This window comes from Chiloscyllium plagiosum, unplaced genomic scaffold (genome assembly GCF_037043375.1).
Source record: "Chiloscyllium plagiosum isolate Xiang-an unplaced genomic scaffold, Cpla_swu_hap1 HiC_scaffold_21, whole genome shotgun sequence".
Classification (NCBI taxonomy): domain Eukaryota; kingdom Metazoa; phylum Chordata; class Chondrichthyes; order Orectolobiformes; family Hemiscylliidae; genus Chiloscyllium; species Chiloscyllium plagiosum.
Genome location: NW_028270159.1, coordinates 39425397 through 39450820, shown reverse-complemented (window position 1 = coordinate 39450820; position 25424 = coordinate 39425397). Strand labels below are relative to the sequence as shown.

At 42.4% G+C, this 25424-nt stretch overlaps 1 protein-coding gene across 1 annotated transcript; it reads left to right on the top strand.

The window, feature by feature from the left end:
* Window positions 1-24197, top strand: LOC148146133 (uncharacterized). Its single transcript, XM_087998688.1, has 2 exons — window positions 1-811; window positions 23983-24197. Exons 1-2 carry the CDS (start codon window positions 1-3, stop codon window positions 24195-24197), a joined length of 1026 nt encoding a protein of 341 aa, XP_087854814.1.
* Window positions 24198-25424: the final 1227 nt, after the last annotated feature.

The following is a 25424-nucleotide window of genomic DNA, read 5'->3' as shown; positions in this document are numbered from 1 at the left end:
ATGACTGCCAAGCTGATTCAGTGTACTGCATGCATGATGTGGGAGGTCAGGAACTCTGGTGCAGCTGGCTCATATAACTGTAGAAAGTGTGTACATGTTCAGCTTCTGACAGAGCAAATTGCAGCACGGAAGAAAGAAATAGTTGACCTCAGGCTCATCCGAGAGAATGAGATCTTTCTACACAGGACCTTCAGCGAAGTTATTACACCGAGCATACCAGAAGAGAGTAGAAAGGAGAAGACGATGAAGAAGGCAGAGATGAGACAAGTGCAAGAGACCCCAGGGGAAGTACCTGTCAGGAACAGGTTGAATCTCTTGGAAACCGTAAAGACAGACGTCACTGCCAGTCTGAGAGGGGGTCAAGTCTGCCCATCAGAAATTGGCGTGGAGGCAGAGCCGAGGAGTCAGACATCACAAAGAGCCATGGTAATAGGGGATTTCATAGTGAGAGGGACTGACTTGGGTTTCTGTGGCAACAGGCAGGATTTGAGGATGGTGTGTTGCCTTCCTGATGCCAAGATTAAGGACATCGCAGACAGAGTGCAGGAAATCCTCAAGGGCAAAAGTGAAGAGCCAGACATGGTGGTGAATGTTGGCACAAATGATGTCGGAAAGAAGAGGAGGGACATTCTACAGCGGGACTTCAGAGAACTCGGAAGAAGGCTGAAAAGCAGGACATCCAGAGTGGTTATCACCGGTTTGCTTCCAGTTCCTCAGGCTAGAGAAGACAGGAACAGGGAGATAATGGACTTGAATGTGTGGCTGGGGAACTGGTGCAGGAAGCAAGGATTTAAATTCTTGGATCACTGGGGTATGTTTAGCGGTAAGGATAAATTATACAAGAGGGATGGGTTGCACCTTAATAGGTGGGGGACCAGCATTCTGGCAGGTAGATTTGCCACTGCAACACAGCTGCATTTAAACTAAATAGTGGGGAGGGGAGGGGACAAACTGGAAGTTTAAGAAGGAATTTAAAGGGAAAGTTAGAACAAGAGAAGTCAAGAAAGACAACGGAGTCAATGGAGCAGAAAACTCAAAAAAGGATCATGCCGTAAGGTCAAGAGAAATAGGGATTTATAGGAAGGGTGAGGGGTGTAACAAATTCAAAATATTACATATGAATGCACAAAGCATTAGAAATAAGGTGGATGAGCTTGAAGCTCATTTGGAAATTGGCAGTTACGATGTTGTGGGGATAATTGAGACGTGGCTTCAAGTGGACAGGGCCTGGGAAATGAATATTCAAGGCTATGCATGCTATCGAAAGGACAGACTGACTGGCAGAGGGGGTGGGGTGGCCCTGTTGGTAAGGAATGATATTCAGTCCCTTGTGCAGGGGGACCTAGAATGAGGGGATGGATAGAGCTGAGAAATTCTAAGGGTAGAAAGACCCTAATGGGAGTTATCTACAGGCCCCCAAACAGTAGCCTGGATGTAGTGTGTAAGTTGAATAAGGAGCTGAAATTGGCCTGTCGCAAAGATATTACTACAGTTGTTATGGGGGATTTCAACATGCAGGTAGACTGGGAGAATCAGGATGGTACTGGACCCCAAGAAGGAGTTTGTGGAGTGCCTCCGAGATGGATTCTTAGAACAGCTTGTGCTGGAGCCTACCAGGGAGAAATTCTGGATCTGGTTTTGTGCAACAAACCGGATTTAATCAGGGACCTTGAAGTAAAGGAGCCATTAGGAGGTCGTGACCACAATACAATAAGCTTTAATCTGCAGTTTGAAAGGGAGAGGGTAGAATCGGAAGTGACAATATTTCAGTTGAATAAGTGGAACTATGGAGCTATGAGGGAGGAGCTGGACAAAGTTCAATGGTACAATACCCTAGCAGGGATAGCAGTGGAACAACAATGGCAGGTATTTCCGGGTATAATGTAGAAGGTGTAGGATCAGTTCATTCCAAAAAGGAAGAAAGATCCTATGGGGAGGCAGGGGTGGCCATGGCTGATGAGGGAAGTTAAGGACCACATAAAAACAAAAGGGAAAAAGTATAACATAGCAAAGATGAGTGGGAAATCGGATGACTGGGAAGCTTTTAAAGAACAACAGAGGATAACTAAAAAGGAAATATGCAAAGAAAAAATAAAGTGTGAAGGTAAACTGGCCAAAAATATAATGGAGGATAGTAAAGGCATTTTTAGGTATGTGAAAAGAAAAAAACTGGTTAAGACTAAGATTGGGCCCTTGAAGACAGAAACAGGTGAATTTATTACGGGGAACAAAGAAATGGCAGAAGAGTTGAATTGGTACTTCAGATCTGTGTTCACTGGGGAAGACACAAGCAATCTCCCAGATGTAAGACTAGCTGAAGGACCTGAACTGAAGGGAATTTATATTAGGCAGAGAATGGTGTTGGAGAGACTGTTAGGTCTGAAGGCTGATAAGTCCCCAGGACTTGATGGTCTACATCACAGGGTACTGAAGGAGATGGCTCTAGAAATCGTGGATGCATTGGTGATCATTTTCCAATGTTCTATAGATTCAGGATCAGTTCCTGCGGATTGGAGGGTGGCTAATGTTGTCCCACTTTTTAAGAAAGGAGGGAGAGAGAAAACAGAGAATTATAGACCAGTTAGTCAGACCTCAGTGGTGGGACAAATGCTGGAGTCAATTATAAAGGACGAAATTACGACACATCTGGATAGCAGTAACAGGATAGGTCAGACTCAGCTTGAATTCATGAAGGGAAATCATGCTTGACTAATCTTCTGGAATTTTTTGAGGATGTAACTCTGAAGATGGACAAGGGAGGTCCAGTGGATGTAATATACCTGGACTTTCAGAAAGCCTTTGATAAAGTCCCACATAGGAGGTTAGTGAGCAAAATTAGGACACATGGTATTAGGGGCAAAATACTGACATGGATTGAAAATTAGTTGGCTGACAGAAAACAAAGAGTAGTGATAAACAGCTCACTTTCGGAATGGCAGACGGTGACCAGTGGTGTGCCGCAGGGATCAGTGCTGGGACCGCAGCTTTTTACAATATACATTAATGATATAGATGAAGGTATTAAAAGTAATATTAGCAAATTTGCTGATGACACAAAGCTGGGTGGCAGGGTGAAATGTGAGGAGGATGTTAGGAGAATACAGGGTGACCTGGACAGGCTAGATGAGTGGACGGATGCATGGCAGATGTAGTTTAATGTGGACAAGTGTGTGGTTATCCACTTTGGTTGCAAGAACAGGAAGGCAGATTACTACTTAAATGGAGTCAAGTTAGGTAAAGGGCAGTGCAACGAGATCTAGGTGTTCTTATACATCAGTCAATGAAAGCAAGCATACAGGTACAGCGGGCAGTGAAGAAAGCTAATAGCATGCTGGCCTTCATAATAAGAGGAATTGAGTATAGAAGCAAAGAGGTCCTTCTGCAGCTGTACAGGGCCCTGGTGAGACTGCATCTGGAATATTGTACGCAGTTTTGGTCTCCAAATTTGAGGAAAGACATTCTGGCTACTGAGCGAGTGCAGCGTAGGTTCATGAGGTTAATTCCTGGAATGGCGGGACTTCCTTACACTGAAAGATTGGAGCGACTGGGCTTGTATACGCTTGAGTTTAGAAGGCTGAGAGGGGATCTGATTGAGATGTTTAAGATTATTAAAGGATTGGACACTCTGGGGGCAGGAAGGTTGTTTCCGCTGATGGGTGAGTCCTGAACTAGAGGACACAGTTTAAAAATAAGGGTAGGCCACTTAGAACAGAGTTGAGGAGAAACTTCTTCACCCAGAGAGTGGTGGGTGTATGGAATGCTCTGCCCCAGAAGGCTGTGGATACTTTCAAGAAAGAGTTGTATAGAACTCTTAAGACTAGTGGAATCAAGGGTTCTGGGGATAAGGCAGGAACAGGATATTGATTGAGGATGATCAGCCATGATCATAATGAATGGTGGTGCTGGCTTGAAGGGCAGAATGGCCCACTCCTGCACCTATTGTCTATTGTATATTGAAATATTGTAGTCCAGGTGTTGCAGGGAGACACACAATGACATTAGTTAGAGAATACCGGAATGTTGACCCAGCAACACTGAAAGAATGGCAATGCATTTACATGTCAGTATGATGAGTGGCTTGATGGTGGTATTTCCATCATTAGCTGACCTTGGCCTGCTAGATGGAAGTGGTCCTGGGGTTGAAAGGTGATGTCTAAGGATCTCTGATGAATTTCTGCAGTGTATCTTGCAAATAGTATGCATTGCTGCTACGGAGCATCGGTGGCGGAGGTAGTGGATGTTTATTGATGTGGTGTTTCTCAAGCAGGCTGCTTTGCCCTGGATGATTTCAAGCTTCTTGACTGTTATTGGGGTTGTACCCATCCAGACAAGTAGGGAGTATTCCATTGAACTCCTGACCTGTGCCTTGTAAATGATAGGGAGTCAGGAGGTGAGTTACTCATCACAATATTCCCAACCTCTGATCTGCCCTTATAACCTTAGTAATTATACAGTTCATCCAGTTGAGTTTCTAGTCAACGGTAACCCCCAGGACATGAATAATGGGAGATTTAGTGACGATAACACCATTGAATGTCAAAGTGAGGTGGATAAATTGTCTCTTTTTAGAGATGATTATTGCCTGGCATTTATGTAGTGCAAATGTTGCTTGCAGTTTTAAACCCAAACCTGGATATTGGCTAGATTTTGTTGCATTGGAAAATGGACTAATTTAGTATCTGAGGAATTGCGAATAGAGATGAACATTGCACAATCACCAGTGACCACCCCCACTTTTGACCTCTCTGGATGGAAGATTATTATAGAATTCCAATGTAGCCCAGGGCACAATAGTGACATCATAGGTACCAACCTCCTGATCAACTATGCTGAAGAGGATACCCTGTACCTTTAAAAACTTCAGGCCTAGTAAATGGCCCCTGACTCTATCTTTTTCTGTGAATATTTTTAACATATACACAGTGGTCTATTGGTGACTGTATCTAGCAGGCTCCTGAAATATAAATATTTGTATTATTAGCCATCTTTTTTTATGCAGAAATAAAAGTCCCACAGGCTTTCAGTAAGAGCAGATTTCCCAGATTTCCAAAATAACCAGTTCAAATCTTCACAAGATGTCTGGAACTCTCCAACTTTGTCATTTATATCAAGTTGGTGTTTCAAGAGGATGAAATTTGCCTTCAATGTTGCTGGTTGGAGTAAGGTACATTTTCCTTGAATGAATCAATAGAATCACTTAACTTTTCAGTACTCTGAGTACTTGACTACTCTTTCACTTCCATATCAAGACTTCTGTTTCGTGTAGAAGGTCTGAGGCTTGTCAGTTGCTCAGGCAATTGCACAAAAATGAGTGGCTAATACTATAGCTGTTACTATGTTGTGTTGTTCTGTTTAGTTTAAATATTCCAGTCATACAAGAATTGATAGAACAAAATGTAGAATATTTCTTTGAAGATGAGACTCCATACATGCAATGGTAACTAGGAGAGTATATGGAACTTATCCAGTCCGTAGAATTACTGCTGTGTTCAGTCTACAGACGATAAGCATTTATATGTCATATCTTGTAATGGATTGTGGTGGACAGCTATATCACAAACACCAGTGCAGCTTGTTTTGTGATGCTGGTTACAGGTATCTATTCATTAGATTACATAACTTACATGATGCCACACATAGTCAGGGTCATCTCGAGTCTGATATTTTGAAGTTTATTTACAACACTTACTGGCTACAAGGCTACAACATCACAGATTTACACACGGTCTGGTTTCTAATAGTGATGTTAAACACACACATAAGCTGACTGAATACACTGACTCCCTGCCAGAGAGTGAGTAATTGGAAGCAAAGTGGGTACCTTTATACCAGAATATCACATGTTCTAATGATAACTGTCTGCAATCTCTGCCATCATTCAACATTTTGAACTTTATTTCATTTTGTATCCATCTATTTATCATACTGCCCCTTATATGCTGATAGCATCATTACAAAGTTTGTAGAGACTGGTTGATTATATAGGCAAATGTGAGGACTACAGATGCTGGAGATCAGAGTCAAGATTAGGGTGGTACTGGAAAAGCACAGCAGGTCAGGCAGCAATCGAGGAGCAGGAAAATCGATGTTTCGGGCAGGAGCCCTTCATCAGGAATTCTCATTCCTGATGAAGGGCTCCTGCCCGAAACGTTAGTTTTCCTGCTCCTCGGATGCTGCCTGACCTGCAGTGCTTTCCCAGCACCACTCTAATCTTGACTCTGACCTCCAGCATCTGCAGTCCTCACTTTAGCCTACTTCATCTATTATATCTGTCCTTGCCAAACATTTTCACTTACAGAAAAAGAGGTTCAAATGTTTAATATGAATGTGAGATTGTTGGGGTTTGAGAGTGTGGTGCTGGAAAAGCACAGCAAGTCAAGCAGCATCCAAGGAGCATGAGAGTCGATGTTTCAGGCATAAGCTCGAACCATTATCTCCATGCTTATCTTTTCCTGCTTTTATGAAGAGATCTTCCTTATTTAAGATTATTTATTTAAGAAATTAGTAGCAAATATATCATGGATTTAGCACTTAGATTTAGTTCTGGTATGAAACATCACTGATTCCATAAAATGAGATTCAATCCTTGATACAAAGGTTACATATTTTCCAATTCAGTATTGCAACTCTCAGATCACCTTAAATTACATTGTAATGCGTCTGATATGTTTAAACTTTTAGCAGTCTAAGAGTAGCCTTTATTTTATAATTTATTTCAAAATAATTGCCCAAATAAATTTTCCCTTTATCATGTCTTTTTTCTTTAAATAGATACCGTAATAAATTATTAAGAAATTTGATTTCATAATTTGTCAGCAAATCATGATATGCAATGTGTTTTGATAAGTGGGATAATGATTTAGTAGCCTTGATTAAAGCAAACACCACCTACACAAAGAGACATTGAAAATCTTCCGTTTTTTTAGGAAGGAGGAAACCAACAAAGTATTTCAATCTTGAGGGACCTCCAAGAGATGCACACATTAAACAGAATACTGGAAATATGGTGGGAAGTCAGAAGATGGAGGCCAAGACTGGATTTATTGAGACAAAGTTAAGCATATTCAGTAACAAGGTTGGTTACCATAGTGGTGAGTTTTAACACAATTTACATCATATCTTTATTAACATGTTTTCTGAAAACAACTTCTAAGAAAATTTCATGCAGTTTTCAACAGAAAATATTGTACAGTTGATGCAGGAATCTATTTGATTGTTTTGCTGATGTGGCATGTTACACGTTCCTCAGGGCATCCAAGTTGCTGTGGCAACATGCAGAAGTACATTGTTGTTCACAGCCATGGATAGTGAAGACACATGCATGGTTGGGAATCTCTCACAGTGTTATCATCTTCCATTGACATGTTGGAAAAATTTGCATGTTGATACTCAGATTGGCTCAGTTATAAAGACACTTCTCTTGGTTATCAGACAGATAACAGATAGTGGAAATGTGTTGCTGGAAAAGCGCAGCACGTCAGGCAGCATCCAGGGAACAGGAGAATCGACTTTTCGGGCATAAGCCCTTCTTCAGGAATGAGGAAAGTTTGTCCAGCAGGCTAAGATAAAAGGTAGGGAGGAGGGACTTGGGGGAGGGGCGTCGGAAATGTGAAAGGTGGAAAGAGGTCAAGGTGAGGGTGATAGGTCAGACTGGGGTGGGGGCGGAGAGGTCGGGAAGAAGATTGCAGGTTCGGAAGGCGGTGCTGATTTTGATGGATTTGACTGAGACAGGGTAGGGGGAGGGGAAATGAGGAAACTGGTGAAATCCGAGTTCATCCCTTGTGGTTGGAGGGTTCCTAGCCGGAAGATGAGGCGTTTTTCCTCCAACCGTCGTTTTGTTGTGGTCTGACGATGGAGGAGTCCAAAGACCTGCATATCCTTGGTGGAGTGGGAGGGGGAATTGAAATGTTGAGCTACAGGGTGGTTGGGTTGGTTGGTCCGGGTGTCCCAGAGGTGTTCTCTGAAACGCTCCGCAAGTAGCCAGCCTATCTCCCCAATATAGAGGAGGCCACATTGGGTGCAGAGGATGCAATAGATGATATGTGTGGAGGTGCAGGTGAATCTGTGGCGGATATGGAAGTTTCCTTTGGGGCCTTGGAGGGAGGTGAGGGGGGAGGTGTGGGCGCAAGTCTTGCACCTCCTGCAGTTGCAGGGGAAGGTGCCGGGAGTGGAGGTTGGGTTGGTGGGGGGTGTGGATCTGACGAGGGAGTCACGGAGGGAGTGGTCTTTACGGAATGCTGATAGGGGAGGGGAGGGAAATATATCCTTGGTGGTGGGGTCCGTTTGGAGGTAGCGGAAATGACGGCGGATGATGGGCTGTACATGGAGATTGGTGGGGTGGTAGGTGAGGACCAGTGGGGTTCTGTCCTGGTGGCGGTTGGAGGGGCGGGGTTCAAGGGCGGAGGAGCGGGAAGTGGAAGAGATGCGGTGGAGGGCATCGTCGACCACGTCGGGGGGGAAATTGCGGTCCTTGAAGAAGGAGGCCAACTGGGTTGTGCGTTTTTGGAACTGGTCCTCCTGGGAGCAGATGCGGCGGAGTCGAAGGAATTGGGAGAATGGGATGGCGTTTTTACAGGGGACAGGATGGGAGGAGGTGTAGTCCAGGTAGCTGTGGGAGTCGTTCGGTTTGTAGTAGATGTCTGTGTTGATTCGGTCGCCTGAGATAGAAATAGAAAGGTTGAGGAAGGGGAGGGAGGAATCTGAGACTGTCCAGGTGAATTTAAGGTCGGGGTGGAAGGTGTTGGTGAAGTGGATGAACTGTTCAACTTCCTCGTGGGAGCACGAGGCGGCGCCAATACAGTCATCGATGTAGCGGAGGAAAAGGTGGGGGGTGGGGCCAGTATAGTTGCGGAAGATGGATTGTTCCACATATCCTACGAAGAGGCAGGCATAGCTGGGGCCCATGCAGGTGCCCATGGCTACTCCTTTCGTTTGGAGGAAGTGGGAGGATTGGAAAGAGAAGTTGTTCAAGGTGAGGACCAGTTCAGTCAGTCGAAGAAGGGTGTCAGTGGAAGGGTACTGGTCGGTACGGCGGGAAAGAAAGAAGCGGAGGGCTTTGAGTCCTTCGTGATGGGGGATGGAGGTGTACAGGGACTGGATGTCCATGGTGAAAATAAGGCATTGGGGACCGGGGAAGCGAAAATCATGGAGCAGGTGGAGGGCATGGGTGGTGTCCCGAACGTAGGTGGGGAGTTCTTGGACTAAGGGGGACAGGACAGCGTCAAGGTACACAGAGATGAGTTCGGTGGGGCAGGAGCAGGCGGAGACAATGGGTCGGCCGGGGCAGTCAGGTTGGCGGAGCGTTTCAGAGAACACCTCTGGGACACCCGGACCAACCAACCCAACCACCCTGTAGCTCAACATTTCAATTCCCCCTCCCACTCCACCAAGGATATGCAGGTCTTTGGACTCCTCCATCGTCAGACCACAACAAAACGACGGTTGGAGGAAGAACGCCTCATCTTCCGGCTAGGAACCCTCCAACCACAATGGATGAACTCGGATTTCACCAGTTTCCTCATTTCCCCTCCCCCCACCCTGTCTCAGTCAAATCCATCAAATTCAGCACCGCCTTCCTAACCTGAGATCTTCTTCCCGACCTCTCCGCCCCCACCCCAGTCTGACCTATCACCCTCACCTTGACCTCTTTCCACCTATCACATTTCCGATGCCCCTCCCCCAAGTCCCTCCTCCCTACCTTTTATCTTAGCCTGCTGGACAAACTTTCCTCATTCCTGAAGAAGGGCTTATGCCCGAAACGTCGATTCTCCTGTTCCCTGGATGCTGCCTGACGTGCTGCGCTTTTCCAGCAACACATTTCCAGCTCTGATCTCCAGCATCTGCAGACCTCACTTTCTCCTCAAAGATAACAGATAGTGTTGGGGCTGTCCCTATTCTAAATGTACTGGGTACTATACATACTATTCTTTCTACTCTTCAACCATGTTCTTCCCATTTTTGCACTTCAGCCCCTCTCTTCCCTCCCTCAACAGTGATAGGGTCCCCTGGTCCTCACCAACCATGCCAGAAGCATTCGCATCCATTGGATCACTAGCCACCATGTCTGCCACCTCCAATAGGATGCCACCACCAGACACATATTCCCGTCGCCTCCCCTCCCTTGTCAGCCTTCCACAGGGACCTTTCCCTCCAGCATGCTTTGGTCCAATCCTCCACTCCCAACATGTCCCCACAGTCCCAGGGCACCTTCCCATGCAACCGCAGAAGGTGTAACACCTGCTCGTTTATGTACTTCTTGCTCACCATCCAAGGCCCCAGACATTCCTGTAGGGTCCTGGGGTGCACTAGGTAGTTTGCTGACTTTATAGTGGTTCGAATCACTCCAGATCCCCCATTTGAGACACTACACTTGTTTAAGAAATGTGTAATGAAGAAAGAAATACACTGGTGTTTTATGGCAAAAAACTCTGCGTTTACTTACAGTACAAAAGGTAAGTGCAATACAAGAAGTATAGGTAAATGCAATAAACAAGGAAATTGACACAATCAATTTTACAGAGAACAAGAAGACACTGAGCTAAATTAAACACTATAAGTACTTAAAAATAACAGATTTCATTACAGAACCTTTAATCAGTCTTCCTACTCTTGGGGTCTCAATGTATTGTCACCACTCGCCTTCCCCTCCCTGCTAGCTAGGTCGGAAACTTTGGGGTCTTGGTAGTTTTAGCTCACCACTGAGGAAGACATAGCTTTAAGATATGTCTGGCTGTTCCCGCTTACCCTAGAGCCTGGATGAAGATTTCGATCAGCGTAAGCTTTTCAGTTTGGCTGGAGTCAGCTGAAGCGGTAAGGTGTGCATTGGATATATTAGGTAAGTACCTATTTTTCCTTACTTTCTGCTGGTTTTGCAGGTCCTGTTTTCACAGCTGGATGTGTCTGAGGCCTTGTGGTGTTGGTCAGGTTGGTTGGTTTTCAGAGTTTGTTGGGTTTTGGATCTGCTGGTCGCGGTCGTTTGCGATTACTTCCTTTGGTTCAGAACAGGCCGATATCTGGTAGCTCTTGCTCAGATGATCATGGAATAATCTTGAATTGCTTTGGATTGCTCTCAGAATTACTCCTTGGAATGCTCTTGGAATTGCCACTAGAATTGCTCTCTCAGGTGAGGCCTGGGCCTGCAATTATCCTGATTCTGGACTCCTTATCTTCATACCAAATCTGTGCTTTTCACTGTGTTTCTGGTTTTCCTCCTGAAATCAATTGCTTCCTCGATTGTTAAAAGTCTGTGTGAATGGATTTCTTTTCAAGTTGAATGTACAGTATTTCTGTGAATGGATTTCGATTGAAGTTGAACATTTGGTATCTCTGTCGACCCCATACTGTCTATGCTGGGTAGCCTGAAGTGTAAATGCTGTCTCGGTGCTTGAGTTTATTTGTGTTGATTGATTGTTCTTTTCGAGAAGAGGTGTAAATTGGAATTCCAGGCTAAACAATAGTCCCAGACAAAAATCCCCATTCTCCTCACTCTGTTGTGTGTTTGCTGCAGCCCCAGTTCAGTGTTTTTCACAGTATTTTAGATGATGGTGATTTTTGCTCAATTCTGCAAATCTTCCAGGTGAAGTAGTGACTTACCTGCACTTCGTTCAATCTAATTTATTGTATTCGCTGCTCACAATATGGCCTCCTCCACATTGGGGAGATGAAATGCAGTCTGAGATACTGCTTTGCAGAATACCAATGTTCTCTCTGCAATGATGACCCTGAGCTTTCAGTTGCCTGCCATTTCAATACACCTCTGTGTTCCCTGGCAGCATCTCTATCTTGGGCCTGCTGCAGTGTTCAGTGGAGCTCAGAGCAAGTTGGAAGAACAGCACCTCATTTTCCACTTGGGAACCCTGCAAATGCCTAGTGGTTTATTGCTGAACTGTTAATCTAGAGACCCAGGTAATGATCTGGGGACCTGGGTTTGAATCCCACCTTGATCGATGGTGGAATTTGATGTCAATAAATATCTGGAATTAAGAGTCTAATGATGACCATTAAACCATTGGTGATAGTCAGGAAAACCCATCTGCTTCACTAATGTCCTTTAGGGATGGAAACTGCCAAACTTACCTGGTCTAGTCTACAGATGACTCCAGACCCACAATAATGTGGTTGATGTTTTACTGCCCTCTGAGCAATTAAGGATGGGCAACAAATGTAGCCTTCATTCTGTGAATAAATAAGAAAGCAACCTCTGCACTCGATATCATGTTGAATAATTTAAGGGCCAGAGCACCTTCTCCCCTGTCCTCACCCCAACCCTCACACACCAGGCCTTGTCATCACAGGAGTCACTACCACTCATGACCCATTACCAGCCAGTAACAGTCCTCACTAGCAGCTAGCCATTCTCCTGGGCTGATCTTTACCCAGCCCTTTTTCTGCTCAACTGCTGTTCCCTCTCTCTGGGTTCCATCTCCAGCAATTGTTTACTCATTCCCCCTCTTCCCATCTGGAGCAGATTTACCAACCTTTTCCCAGCCAGAATCAGATCTGAAGAAGTGCCATTGAAGCCAAAATGTTAACTCTGCTTTCTCTTCACAGTTGCTGCCAGACCTGCTGAACTTTTCCAACAATTTCCGATGTTGTGTCTCATTTCCAGCATCCATAGTGGTTTTTTTTATTGCTCAACCTGAATTAAACTTACGGCAGCTATCTCCAAGTGAATGGAAGTCATGATGTGCAGGGGCTTCACCAAAGCCACATGTGACAATCATAAAACAGAGAAATAAAAACGCACAGAATTTCATTTGCTATAAACCCCAACCATTTCAACCTCTTCTATGTGCGCTGGCAGCAGAAGGGTAAACTAATTGTTAATAGTATTCATTTTTTGCCTTTTATTCAGGCTACTCCTGGTAATTCAAAACCTGTTTTTTTTTCGCTGAAAAGATTTAATTACTCAAGAGCAGAAATTAAGTACTTCAAATAAAATAACACAGGGGTATGTTTGATTGCAGGCAAATGGTGTTCAGCAACTTCAAATTAAGAGAAGTGCATTGCACTATTTGTGCCATTTAAGGCTTTTCTCCCAGGTTGTAGTAGTAGTTTTTGTTTGTTTTGAGAAACCATTATGGGGCAATTAGGAAGTGTTTTTTATCCTGTTAATATAAAGCAGGGAGGATCAGTGGTCAGTGGGGAGCACAGCAGGAGATGTGCAGATAATGCAGCAGCATCGCTTGATGTGATAGATTTCTCTCTATAAAAATGGTCAAATAAAGCCTGATAAAGCAAACTCATAAATGTGAACTCCTTGCACATGAGCAGAAATCTACACTTGACTGAGTCAACCCATTACATTTACAATTCTCTGCTCTGCTGCATTGCAATATGTTCCATTTTGCTGGAGATTTTCCTGTTTCCTTATCGCTTACTTGCTCTAGTACAAGAAGTAGCTTATAGTTGAATAAATAGCTCCCACAATCTCTGAAATTGTTGCTACACTAAATTCCTACTACCACTGCTTTCAACATAGGCAGCTTCCTTTCAGAAATTCCTTAGACAGCATCACCACCTTTATCATCTGCCTTCTGACAACTGTACTGCTAAAGCTTACCCGACAAAAAAAAAGGCAACTTCACAGAGTGGTGTTAGTAAACTCCCAACTGCTTCTCGATTAGAAATTTGGCCTGCAGGCTTATGTGAAAGAATCCCAATAACAAGTCACTTGATTCAGTTTAGCTCCTAAATCTGGGAGATACTGTGAAAATGTCTGAAAACGGGAGATAAGACATAAGAATCCAACTCGCTCAGTGAGTACATTTTGGGTTTTAAAACAATAAAGGTTGGTCAGAGAAGCAATGGTTTATAGTTCTTGTGAGATAATGACTTGGCATATGACACAGTGTGCATTTCAATACAATGGAGATGCCAGGCGAAGGAAGTGAATACATTGAAGTATATCTGGAGTTCAGCTTCACAGACGAAATATCATATTGATGCTACTGCTCATTTAACTGGCCACTTGTTGTCTTTCTGTTCAAGTATTGCCATTTGCAACTCATTCCCTTTAACACTTGCTCATTTCAGAAAGCCTATGTATCAGTTTGAAGAGGAAGTTCAGGCAAGAGGAAGTTTGATTATGCTGAAACATAATCAGCTAGAATCAAAAAGCTCACTAAAACAGCTTGCTTTGGTCCGATTAAGTGTTCCGTCTGTCACATTATGTTTAGGAATCCCAGAGGTTAGTCTCTTTCTCCAGGATCCATTGTTAACTAGGTCGGTTGGTTGTCCAGCAACTGTACGCTACAACATTCAGTATTTTTGTGGTTTCTTTCAGAGTATCACATTCCAATGGATGGTTGATTTAAATTTGATGTGGAGGTGCCGGTGTTGGACTGTGGTGAACAAAGTTAAAAATCACACAACACCAGGTTATAGTCCAACAGGTTTATTTGGAAGTACAAACTTTTGGAGCGCTGCTCCTTCATTGGGTAGCTACTTGATAAAAGAGCAGCACTCTGAAAGCTTGTACTTCCAAATAAACTTGTTGGATTATAACCTTGCATTGTGTGATTTTTAAATTATAAATTTAAATTTGAACTTGCACAGCCAAGTACATCATTATGAATTCAAAACAAATTATTTACCATTTCATTGCTCTCCAGGAGTATGGCTTCTTGTCAGTAATTAGTTAATTTCATGTTTTCTAGGTGATAGCCAGTCTCTGGAATTTATCAGCATGAGACACCAAGCTCCAAATAAGCTATTAGAGTCATAGAGTCATAGAGTCATGGAAACAGACCCTTCGGTCCAACCCATCCATGCTGACCAGATATCCCAACCCAATCTAGTCCCAACTGCCAGCACCTGACCCATATCCCTCCAAACCTTAAATGTTGCAATTGTACCAGCCTCCACTACTTCCTCTGTCAGCTCATTCTATACATGTACTACCTGTGTGAAAACGTTGCCCCTTAGGTCTCTTTTATATCTTTCCCCTCTCACCCTAAACCTATACCCTCTAGTTCTGGACTCCCTGACCCCAGGGAAAAGATTTTGTCTATTTACCCTATCCATGCCCCTCATAATTTTGTAAACCTCTATAAGGTCACCCCTTAACCTCCGATGCTCCAGGGAAAACAGCCCCAACCTGTTCAGCCTCTCCCTATAGCTCAAATCCTCCAACCGTGGCAACATCCTTGTAAATCTTTTCTGAACACTTTCAAAGTTTACAACATCTTTCCGATAGGAAGGAGACCAGAATTGCATGCAATATTCCAACAATGGCCTAACCAATGTCCTGTACAGCCGCAAGTCCTTCTGCCTCTTTCAAGTCTCAGTTTCCTCATAAGCTAAGCAGCGGGTGGTTACCTCTCACAGAAAGTAACGTCTTACATGGCAAAGCTAATGTCATGCCAATTAACACCAAGTTCACTCATTACAATTAAGTCAGAATTTAAAGTGTGTGACCACCAAGAGACTGAATCTTTCTCCAGTACATTCAAGGACATATTGGTGTAGAGCTGTTACTTTCCTGTGAATGTTTTGTTTGTTTGCTTTTGCTGTGCCTAATGTACAAACCAGGCAAAGTTTTTCTGTTTTCCCATTAAAAAAAAACTTTGAATAATGGAATGGTTTATGAACATTGTTTGGTGCCAGAATATGAAGTGAATTGGGGTTTTCTGATTTAATAAAAAAAGACCAAAGTAATCCTCATTCTTTCACACTGTAGTTTACTTGTTTTTATTCCCAGGCTGAATTTGGCATTTGCCAGAACTCCAACTCCAATAGGACAGATGTCCCATGAATTTGCCAATCACCACCTTTGAGATCACTCTTGAGCAAAACAAAAAGGGCAAATACCACATTTGGAAGATTCAGCACTTCACATTTTTGGTCTGATATGAAAGTAAAAATAGTAGATCCAGTAAATTATTACCATTCTTCTGAAGCTTAATTGAATTTATTCTGCAGTCTTTCAGAATTGCCTCATTGCCTTCCAAAATCTTTGATCTTAAGTAATTCTTTGTCTTTTCTTAGTCCAGGCCAGCAATCTGTTCTGTTTTAATGAATGGACAGATGAAAAATATATTATGCATAACATTAATTCATGAGAACAGAGATGCCAAACTTTATAACTTTGATTATCTTTCAAAACTTATCCCAATAAGGTGATTATAGATCAGTTCTATTTTTCACATCATCTATCAAAAGAATCCCAGAACCTTAGACTGCCTTTTGTTTGTCTCCGAGGTTGGTATTTGGTTTTCTTAAGAAATATTTTGACATGACATTTTGAGTTAGAAATCACGAATCCCACATACAATTATATATCAAGCGCATTTCTGCTGGCATTTATTCTGCTATTTGTTAGATGAAACAAACAGATAAATGGTAATAAAACTTTGCTTCCAATTCTGTCACTGCTTTGGGTTATGTATTAACAATGTGTTGCTGCTTCAGACTATGATGGTTAAAAACTACCAGAATTACATGGACGAAATACAAATAAAAATTGAGGCTTGAATTTACTTCTTTGTTACTTTATTAGTTATGTGAAAGCAGGTTAAGGTTATTTAAAAATTGAATCCAAACAGTACTGCTAATTAAATTTTAATCACTGCTTAATTCACATTACAATTAATTGTTGAAACAGGATATTATAAACTGTGATACAAAAAAATCAGCAATGACAGGTAAAAAAATCAATAAATATTTATTTGAAATGCTTTCGATCATTTTTTGAAAATACATTCTGGCTCAGATTTTGTAATACCAAGCATCGAACAGTATATATCATTACTTAGACTTACTCTTCTGTGAAAATCATTTTTTGTGATAAGTTCCTAAAAGTACAAACTCTTAACATTGTAATGAGTAACACTGAGATAGTGATCTTAGTGGACAGGGCAAGCGAAGACTGCATCTTCATAACTAATTAGACTGAAAGATTTAAATTGACAGCTGTGAAGTAAGATGCATGATTTATACATATTAAAACAATTTATTTTACTTTTTTTGAAATAGTGGCATGTGTGTTATGGTCTGTGGGTATGAAGGGGTTTAATAACTAAAATGTCAGTATTTCCATGACTTTTAAGTAGCATGATTCAGCAGAATGGGCCTCTCCTGGAATAATAATAAGAATTGTGATGGTTTTACAATTGAAGAGAGCAGACATTGATTACCATTAGCTCACTTTTGGATCAGAAAAATCTTTTTTTCAGGTTTCAGATTTCCAGCATCTGTATTAGTTTGCTTATATTTGAGTATGTCAAAGACAAGATTTTATTTTTCATTAGAACTCTTCTTGTCCTGTAGTACATCACCAACTATCAAACCGAAAACCTGCTGGTGCTTTAGGCTGAAAAGTAGGTAGGAATTCCCAAGGCATGTACCTAAGCGTCGAACTAGCTGTGGTTTTCGGATCAGTACTAATGGGTTTGCATCATTTTTAATGTGGAAGGGCACCAGATAAATGTATGCAACTAGAAAGAACAATGAATGGACCCTACCTCCCACCGACAGTACAATAACCAGAATGATATATTCAATTATACACTGTAAACTATAGCTGGAAAAGGGAAACATATAAAGTCTCACTTATGTTTCACTGGAATCATAATTTTTACCAAAATGGAATGACTCACCAACACTTCTTTGACAGAACCCTTCAAAACCATGACCTCTACCACGGAAAAGGACAAAGAATGGCAGAGTTTCAAACTCTTTCTTTTGTATGAAAGGATTGAGAAGAATATAATCTTCCAGTACTTCTGCCAATAACTGCAAGGCATTTGATAGCATTTTCCAATTTTTAGTAGCTCAACTCAATGTCAGAATACATAGGCTTCTGTTCATGTCACTTTGATAACAACCATGTGAAACAGTTGACCAATTTATAAGCAGACATCAACATAAAGGTGTGGCATATGATTTTACTGGAGTTAAATTAACTGAAAGACTGAAGGAACTGATCATTGCCTTTCTACCCATCAAATCTTTGCAAACCCACTTCTCATCAAAACCAAAGAGCCTATTGATGTTCTGCTTGTAAAAGGTCACAAGTTTGAAGCAATTGTAGCGGGACAGTAGCATTTGGAAGTACTTGATAGTGAAACAATTATTGCAACCATTAACAGGTTCAGTGGAACATCCAAAGCATATCTGAGGAATGCCTGGCTTCACCTGTGCAGACAGTGTCCATTATTTAATGAGATATGCAAGCTGTGTCTGACAACATGACAATGGAGTAAAATGTGTAAGAAATCCAATGACCCAAAGAAATGCAAAGTCCAATACAATGGACCACATCAGCATGTGAGGAAGAGCCATCCAAGGAACAATGCCAAAGAAGCTTTCAAAGTTCTGTCCATGGCACAAAACTATATCAACAAAGCCAAGAGTTTTTAGACATAAACATATGGCAAACTTCACAGACCATATGGATGCTGTCAGAAAAGCTAAAGCCTTTATCACCATCCAAATGGAATAAACAACGTTCTCTATATGCCAAAATTAACACTATTACCGATGGAAATATCATTGCATCCTACATGGGGTATATTCAGGAAGCTGGCACAATGTGCTCCAGTACACACAAGATGAGCTAACTGATTTTTAAAATTTTCATTTGGTTTGATTTGATTTATTATTGTCACATGTACCTCTGTACAGTGAGAAGTTTTGTTTTACGTGCAGTACAGGCCGATCATACCATACAAAGTGCATTGGGTAATTGAAGAGAGCGAAGAATACAATGTTATGGTTGTAGAGAAGTTGCGCCAAAGAGCGAATTCAACATTAAATTTAAATTTAACTGCTTACTTTGACTTCAACATCTCATATATTGCTTTTATGTTTTAAATGCCAACACAAATTTTCAGGTTGGACACCCAAAGCTCTTCACAACATCAAAACAGATGGTTCACCTATTTATTGATCTATCAGTATGCAGAGATCTACATATTGTCATGATCCACAAGATGCCAGGCCTGTGATTTCTAACACCACAGATTCCAGGTCACAGCAACATCAAGCCTATCCATCTCATGACTAACATTCACTCGAACTGGTTTGGTGCCAAAACCAACTTTAAAAGCAATGCAGTGTTTCATTTGCAAAATGATGCTAACCCTAACATTAACTCTTGTTGTAAATGCAAGAATTCACTGTCAAGAAAAGGTCAAGTTGGAATTGGATTCCATATCCGCCACAAATTCACCTGCACCTTCACACACATCATTTATTGCATCCGCTGCACCCAATGTGGCCTCCTCTATATTGGGGAGACAGGCCGCCTACTTGCGGAGCGTTTCAGAGAACACCTCTGGGACACCCGGACCAACCAACCCAACCACCCCGTGGCTCAACACTTCAACTCCCCCTCCCACTCCACCAAGGACATGCAGGTCCTTGGACTCCTCCATCGCCAGACCATAGCAACACGACGGTTGGAGGGAGAACGCCTCATCTTCCGCCTAGGAACCCACAAGGGATGAACTCAGATTTCTCCAGGTTCCTCATTTCCCCTCCCCCCACCTTGTCTCAGTCCAATCCCTCGAACTCAGCACCGCCTTCCTAACCTGCAATCTTCTTCCTGACCTCTCCGCACCCACCCCCACTCCGGCCTATCACCCTCACCTTGACCTCCTTCCACCTATCGCATTTCCAATGCCCCTCCCCCAAGTCCCTCCTCCCTACCTTTTATCTTAGCCTGCTGGACACACTTTCCTCATTCCTGAAGAAGGCTCATGCCCGAAACGTCGATTCTCCTGCTCCTTGGATGCTGCCTGACCTGCTGCGCTTTTCCAGCAACACATTTTCAGCTCTGATCTCCAGCATCTGCAGTCCTCACTTTCTCCTACAAAACAAAATTATCTAACAAAGTAAATTATTCTGATCTGGGCAGCTCCGGTACATGTGCTTTGATCAAAGAAGTAAACATAGTCTGTTTCGATCCAATGCAAAGGAACAATGCACTCTACAAATATCAACAAAAGAGTCCTAATTTGGAAGAGGCTTAATCCCAATTTCAGGTGAAATCTGAAAAAATCTCTAAAATAATAAATGGACTGGCTAGCAACAACTTAACGAAATTGCAAACATTTGAATATATTCAGTAACTTATAAAAGTTGTATATTCCCATAGAAATAGAAAGAGATAAAGGGTAAGGCTTTAGACAAGGCTTTCTCAAGGCTCACATTGTCCTTCTCTCTCTCGTCTAGCAATAGTAATCACCTTATTTAATAGCAAGGCCACTTGCGATACTGCACATACCAGAATTCAACAAATAGTCCAAATGAACACAACTTACAGTTTGCTTTTACAGAATGATTGCTTCAAAAGAAAGCTTTGGATTATTTAATGCTGGCATTAGCCTCAGAAGTTCACATAAAGCCATATTCTTAGATGAGCTGGGGTATGTGAAGAAGTGAATAGGTAGAGGAAATGTACATGAAAGTAACTGGCATGAGGATATATGTTTTGGAATATAGAGAGGTAAGATTTGGGGTGTGGCACAATGCACAGATCATGAGTGTACCACTGCACTCACCTTTCCTGACCCGGCCATTGATAAAAACTAATTCTAGTACTCTATATCCACACGTGCTACCAAACTCCTGATGCTGACTTCAGGACAGACTCCAGCCATACTTTCCTTGTTTAATCTGCAGGTTTCATTTTTTTCAACAGGGAAGAGTACCTCCCTGTGATCTCTTACAATTCCAACAACACATTTAGGAAGAAGCAACCTTTGAACATCTGTTTCCTTTCAGCCAATTCTGTCGATTTTTTTCCCAATGTCCAATCTGCTACAAATAACACAATGGAAGTGGCTCTTTAAATATTCGCATTAGACTTATTGGTTAGGAGACCTGAAAGTGATGTAGTCAGACAAGGGTTGTGTTAAAAAACCATTGATAGATATATTGCATTATTTACTGGTTTCCCATGAATGACTGGGTGCCCTCACTCCTACTGTTTTGCCCAGTTAATATCCAGCCCCCTGTTTTTTGTGTTCAACATAAAAATTGAGCCAGGATTATGGTTACGAAGCAATGTTTGATGTTGTGCTTTCATCTGGTTTCCTGATGTATGAAGATTGAAGAGAACATGAAGAACTTTTATCTCTATCAGGTTGAGGTCATGCCTTTGTCTTACCTTCCTTATACCATCTCACCTTCATCTTAAAAGCTTAGACATGCAGCTCTAATCGATCAAGGTTTATAAAATCACTGTATTGATCCTGACATCCTGCAAAACTGCACTTTGAAGGAAGAAAAGATTACTGGTTGTTTAATCATTGGGACACTGAACATCAAATTAACTAAAATCTTTCATGACAAAGGATTTCATTTCTACTTGGAAAAAGACTTATCTAACCATTAATTGTTCTGTGCATTTGGCCACATGGTACCAAATTATTATTGAATAATAATTCAAAGATGCAAATGTGCCCTCTGAAAAGGTTTATTCAATGCATACAGGACATCTGAAACATGCAAAAAAAATTCAAAAGCAAAAGGTGTGTGGGAAATAAAATAGGCATGTCAGTATATTTTGAGGTTATTAAGATACTCTATTCCTGTGAGGTAATAATGATGCGGAAATGAAGTTTTGTATTTTCATCTCGATTATCATGAGTGTTGAATCCTCAGCTGTACAAATGTTTTTCAACAATTCACTTAATCAGAGACAAGGTGGCAAAGTGGTCTGGTGATTTAAAGGCCCAGGCTACTGTTCAAGAGGTGTGGGTTCAAATTCTACCACGTTATAACAAGTGGGATTTGAATTCAGTTAACAAATCTGGACTTAACATTCTGTTTCAGTTCAGTTTTATGTTTAAGTTCAAGAGCAGTCATGGACAGGCAATAATTGCTGGCTTTTCCAGGAGTGCTTGTAACCCATGAAAGAATTAAAGATAAATGTACCCTGGTTTCCTAGGATGCAGCCCACCCATCCACTCTGAGGATGAAGTTACATTATCACTCTCTGCCTCATCTCAGTCTAAGGGTTGGTACTATAACTTTACCACTTCCTTTGGGTTTCAGGTCCGGCAGTGTAAGTCCTTGAAGGAAGCTAGTTCAGAATACAGATGCTTGACAATGGGCAGTACATAACGCCAGGCAGTACATGTCTACTTCAAGGAAATAGTTGAACACCCTGAATATGTTATATGTTGAATATAAGTTTTTATAATGTTTTGAGAGGATAGGAACTCCTAACATTTGTGTCACAGACAAAGTTGTGCTCTTTTTATATGAAAAAACACATCTGCACGCAGCATTCTGAGAGAAATAATTGGTCAGTGTGCATTATAATTCAGTTCTCTACTTTAAAGGTACTTTTTCTTGTCTTGTTTCTATACAGTTTTTTTACTAACAGCAAAACTTTGTGCAATTTGGTAACAAGTGAAAAGAAACTCATCAGATGCTAATAGGGGTGGCACGGTGACTCAGTGGTTAGCACTGCTGCCTCACAGCACCAGGGACCTGGGTTCAATTCCCACTGTCTGCGTCAGTTTCCTCCGGATGCTCTGGTTTCCTCCCACAATTCAAAGATTTGCAGGTTAGGTGAATTGGCCGTGCTAAATTGCCCATAGTGTTAGGTGCATTAGTCAGGGGTCTGGGTGGGTTACTCTTCGGAGGGTCGGTGTGGACTTGTTGGGCCGAAGGGCCTGTTTCCATACTGTAAAAAATCTAATCTAACAGTTTCACTGCAACAACAACTGAAAAGCTGGGAGGTGACAATTTGTGAGCAGGGTGTAATTATTGTGTGGCAAGATAATTTCCATTGGAAAAATATATGGGCAGAAGAAATTCGAGAGGCAAAAAAAAGCGACACAGATCTGTAACAAGTACAATGACAAAGCAGCAGGAAGTGTGCGCAGAGCTAGGATGCTCTACAAGTTGCTGCTGGAAAATGATAAGCGAAATGTGCATAGTTTCTGCCAATTGGCTGAAGTGATTGGTCTCTTCTAAAGTACCACAGATCAGTGTTGTTTTTCTTTGTTTTTCTAATGATAGCCTTTTTAAAAATATTCTTAAGTTCAAAAAAAACATTCAAATTGACCGTTCTGAGTGGGTTAATTGCTAGCATTTGGTGGCTTAGTGGTTAGCACTGCTACCTCATAGCACCAGGGACCTAGGTTTGATTCTACCCTTGACAGGCTGTGTGGAGTTTGCACGTGCTCCATGTGTCTATGTAGGTTTCCTCTGGGTAGTCTAGTTTCCTCCCATAGTCAAAAGATGTGCATTGGCCATACTAAATTACCCAATGTCACAGGGATGTGCTGGCTAGGTGGTTGAGCCATGGAAGATGCAGGGATAAAGGGGTAGGAGAATGCATCTGCATGGGATTCTCTTTGGTGGGGTCAGTGTGAACTCGATGGGCCAAATGACCTGCTTCCATACTGTAGAGATTCTAAAACAACTCTGACAACTTACAAAGCAAGGAAGCTTTAGCAGCTAGACCTGTCAAGTCACTCTTTAATATCTCAGCGCTTTGCTAACAAAGTTACGAAACACATCTGGACAAGACACCTTTATGAGTTTAACAAGCTATTTCCAAGTCTGTGATATTAATAACTTGTTTTCTTTGCCTGATAAGGAATCTGTTGCTCACAGAAGCCTTCACGGTTTTATAAGTATTTGTCCACCCCTTTCTTGATGGCTGATTCTAGATTTAAGACACATTTGAAATACTTTTGAGACGATTTCTTTCTACTATTCACTCCACTGCATATGTTGTTTTAATTTGGAGAGGATCTCCAAGAAGATCACACATATCAGCACAAACATCAAGTTTGTACAGAATGCAGGAAAGCAGGAAAGATCCCAAAAGGATTACGGAACACGAACCCACTCAAGTCAACCTACAACACAGACTACAATGAAGACTTTGCATCACATACATGCACACCAAGAACAAGAAACTGGAGAAATTTGGCATCACCACCAGCAGTAGCCAAGCCCGCCCTCGCACCATGGAGAAGACGATCGTCAACTAATCAGACCGTACCCTTCAACCAGGAGAGATTGAAGCTCTTAGCAGGGGTTACAATTTCTGCCCCACCACCAAAATGAACTCCATGGGTATTGCAGCAGACACGGAGAAATTCATCAGAAGAATGAGACTCCAGGAATTCTTTCAAGATGTCAGCAGTGATCCCAATGAGCCCATCGAGGAACCGGAACAGTCATCACAGGGATCCGTAAAGGAGCAACCAAAGAAAGAGTCAACTTGACCCCACCGGAGGGCGATTGCCCTGGCTTGACATGTATGCTCAAACAGTCAAGAAATATATAAATGCCAGATTCATCAACTGCACCCACAAGGGAAAGCAAAACATCACCCGATCCCAACGCAATGCCATCCATGCTCTTAAAACCAATCACAACATTGTCATCAAACCAGCAGATAAAGGAGGAGCTACCATCATTCCCAATAGAACAGATTACTGCAAGGAAGTGTACAGACAGCTGAATCACCAGGAACACTACAGGCAACTACCAGCTGATCCTACCAAAGAACACACCCATGAACTAAACACAATGATCAGGACTTTGGATCCAGTCCTTCAGAGTTCCCTACGCAACCTCATCCCATAGACTTTTCGTGTAGGTGACTTCTACTGCCTTCCGAATATGCACAAAGTCAACATACCAGGACGTTCCATCATATCAGGCAATAGGACCGTGTATGAGATACTCTCTGGCGATATTGAAGACATCTTAAAACCCATTGTACAGGGGACCCCAAGCTTCTGTCGCGACACTGCAGATTTCTTACAGAAGCACCCATGGACCAGTCGAAGCAGGAACATTCCTCATCACAATGGACATTTCAGCACCCTACACCAGCATCCCCAACATTGACGGAATCACAGCAAAGCCTCAGTATTCAACACCAACAACTGCCAATCTCCAAGCATCGTTCTACGACTCATCCACTTTATCCTCGGTCACAATGTTTTTACATTAGATTAGATTAGATTAGATTACATTACATTACATTACAGTGGGGAAACAGGCTCTTCGGCCCAACAAGTCCACACCGACCCGCCGAAGCGTAACCCACCCATACATTTACCCCTTACCTAACACTACGGGCAATTTAGCATGGCCAATTCACCTGACCTGCACATCTTTGGACTGTGGGAGGAAACCGGAGCACCCGGAGGAAACCCACGCAGACACGGGGAGAACGTGCAAACTCCACACAGTCAGTCGCCTGAGGCGGGATTTGAACCCGGGTCCCTGGCGCTGTGAGACAGCAATGCTAACCACTGTGCCACCATGCCGCCCTGAATTGACAGCCAGTTCTTCATCCAGACACATGGAGCAGCCATGGGGACCAAATTTACAACCCAATATGCCAACATTTCCAGGCACAGGTTCGAACAAGACTTCTCTTCTATGCAGTACCTCCAACCAACACTATATTGATGACATTTTCTTCCCATGGACCCATG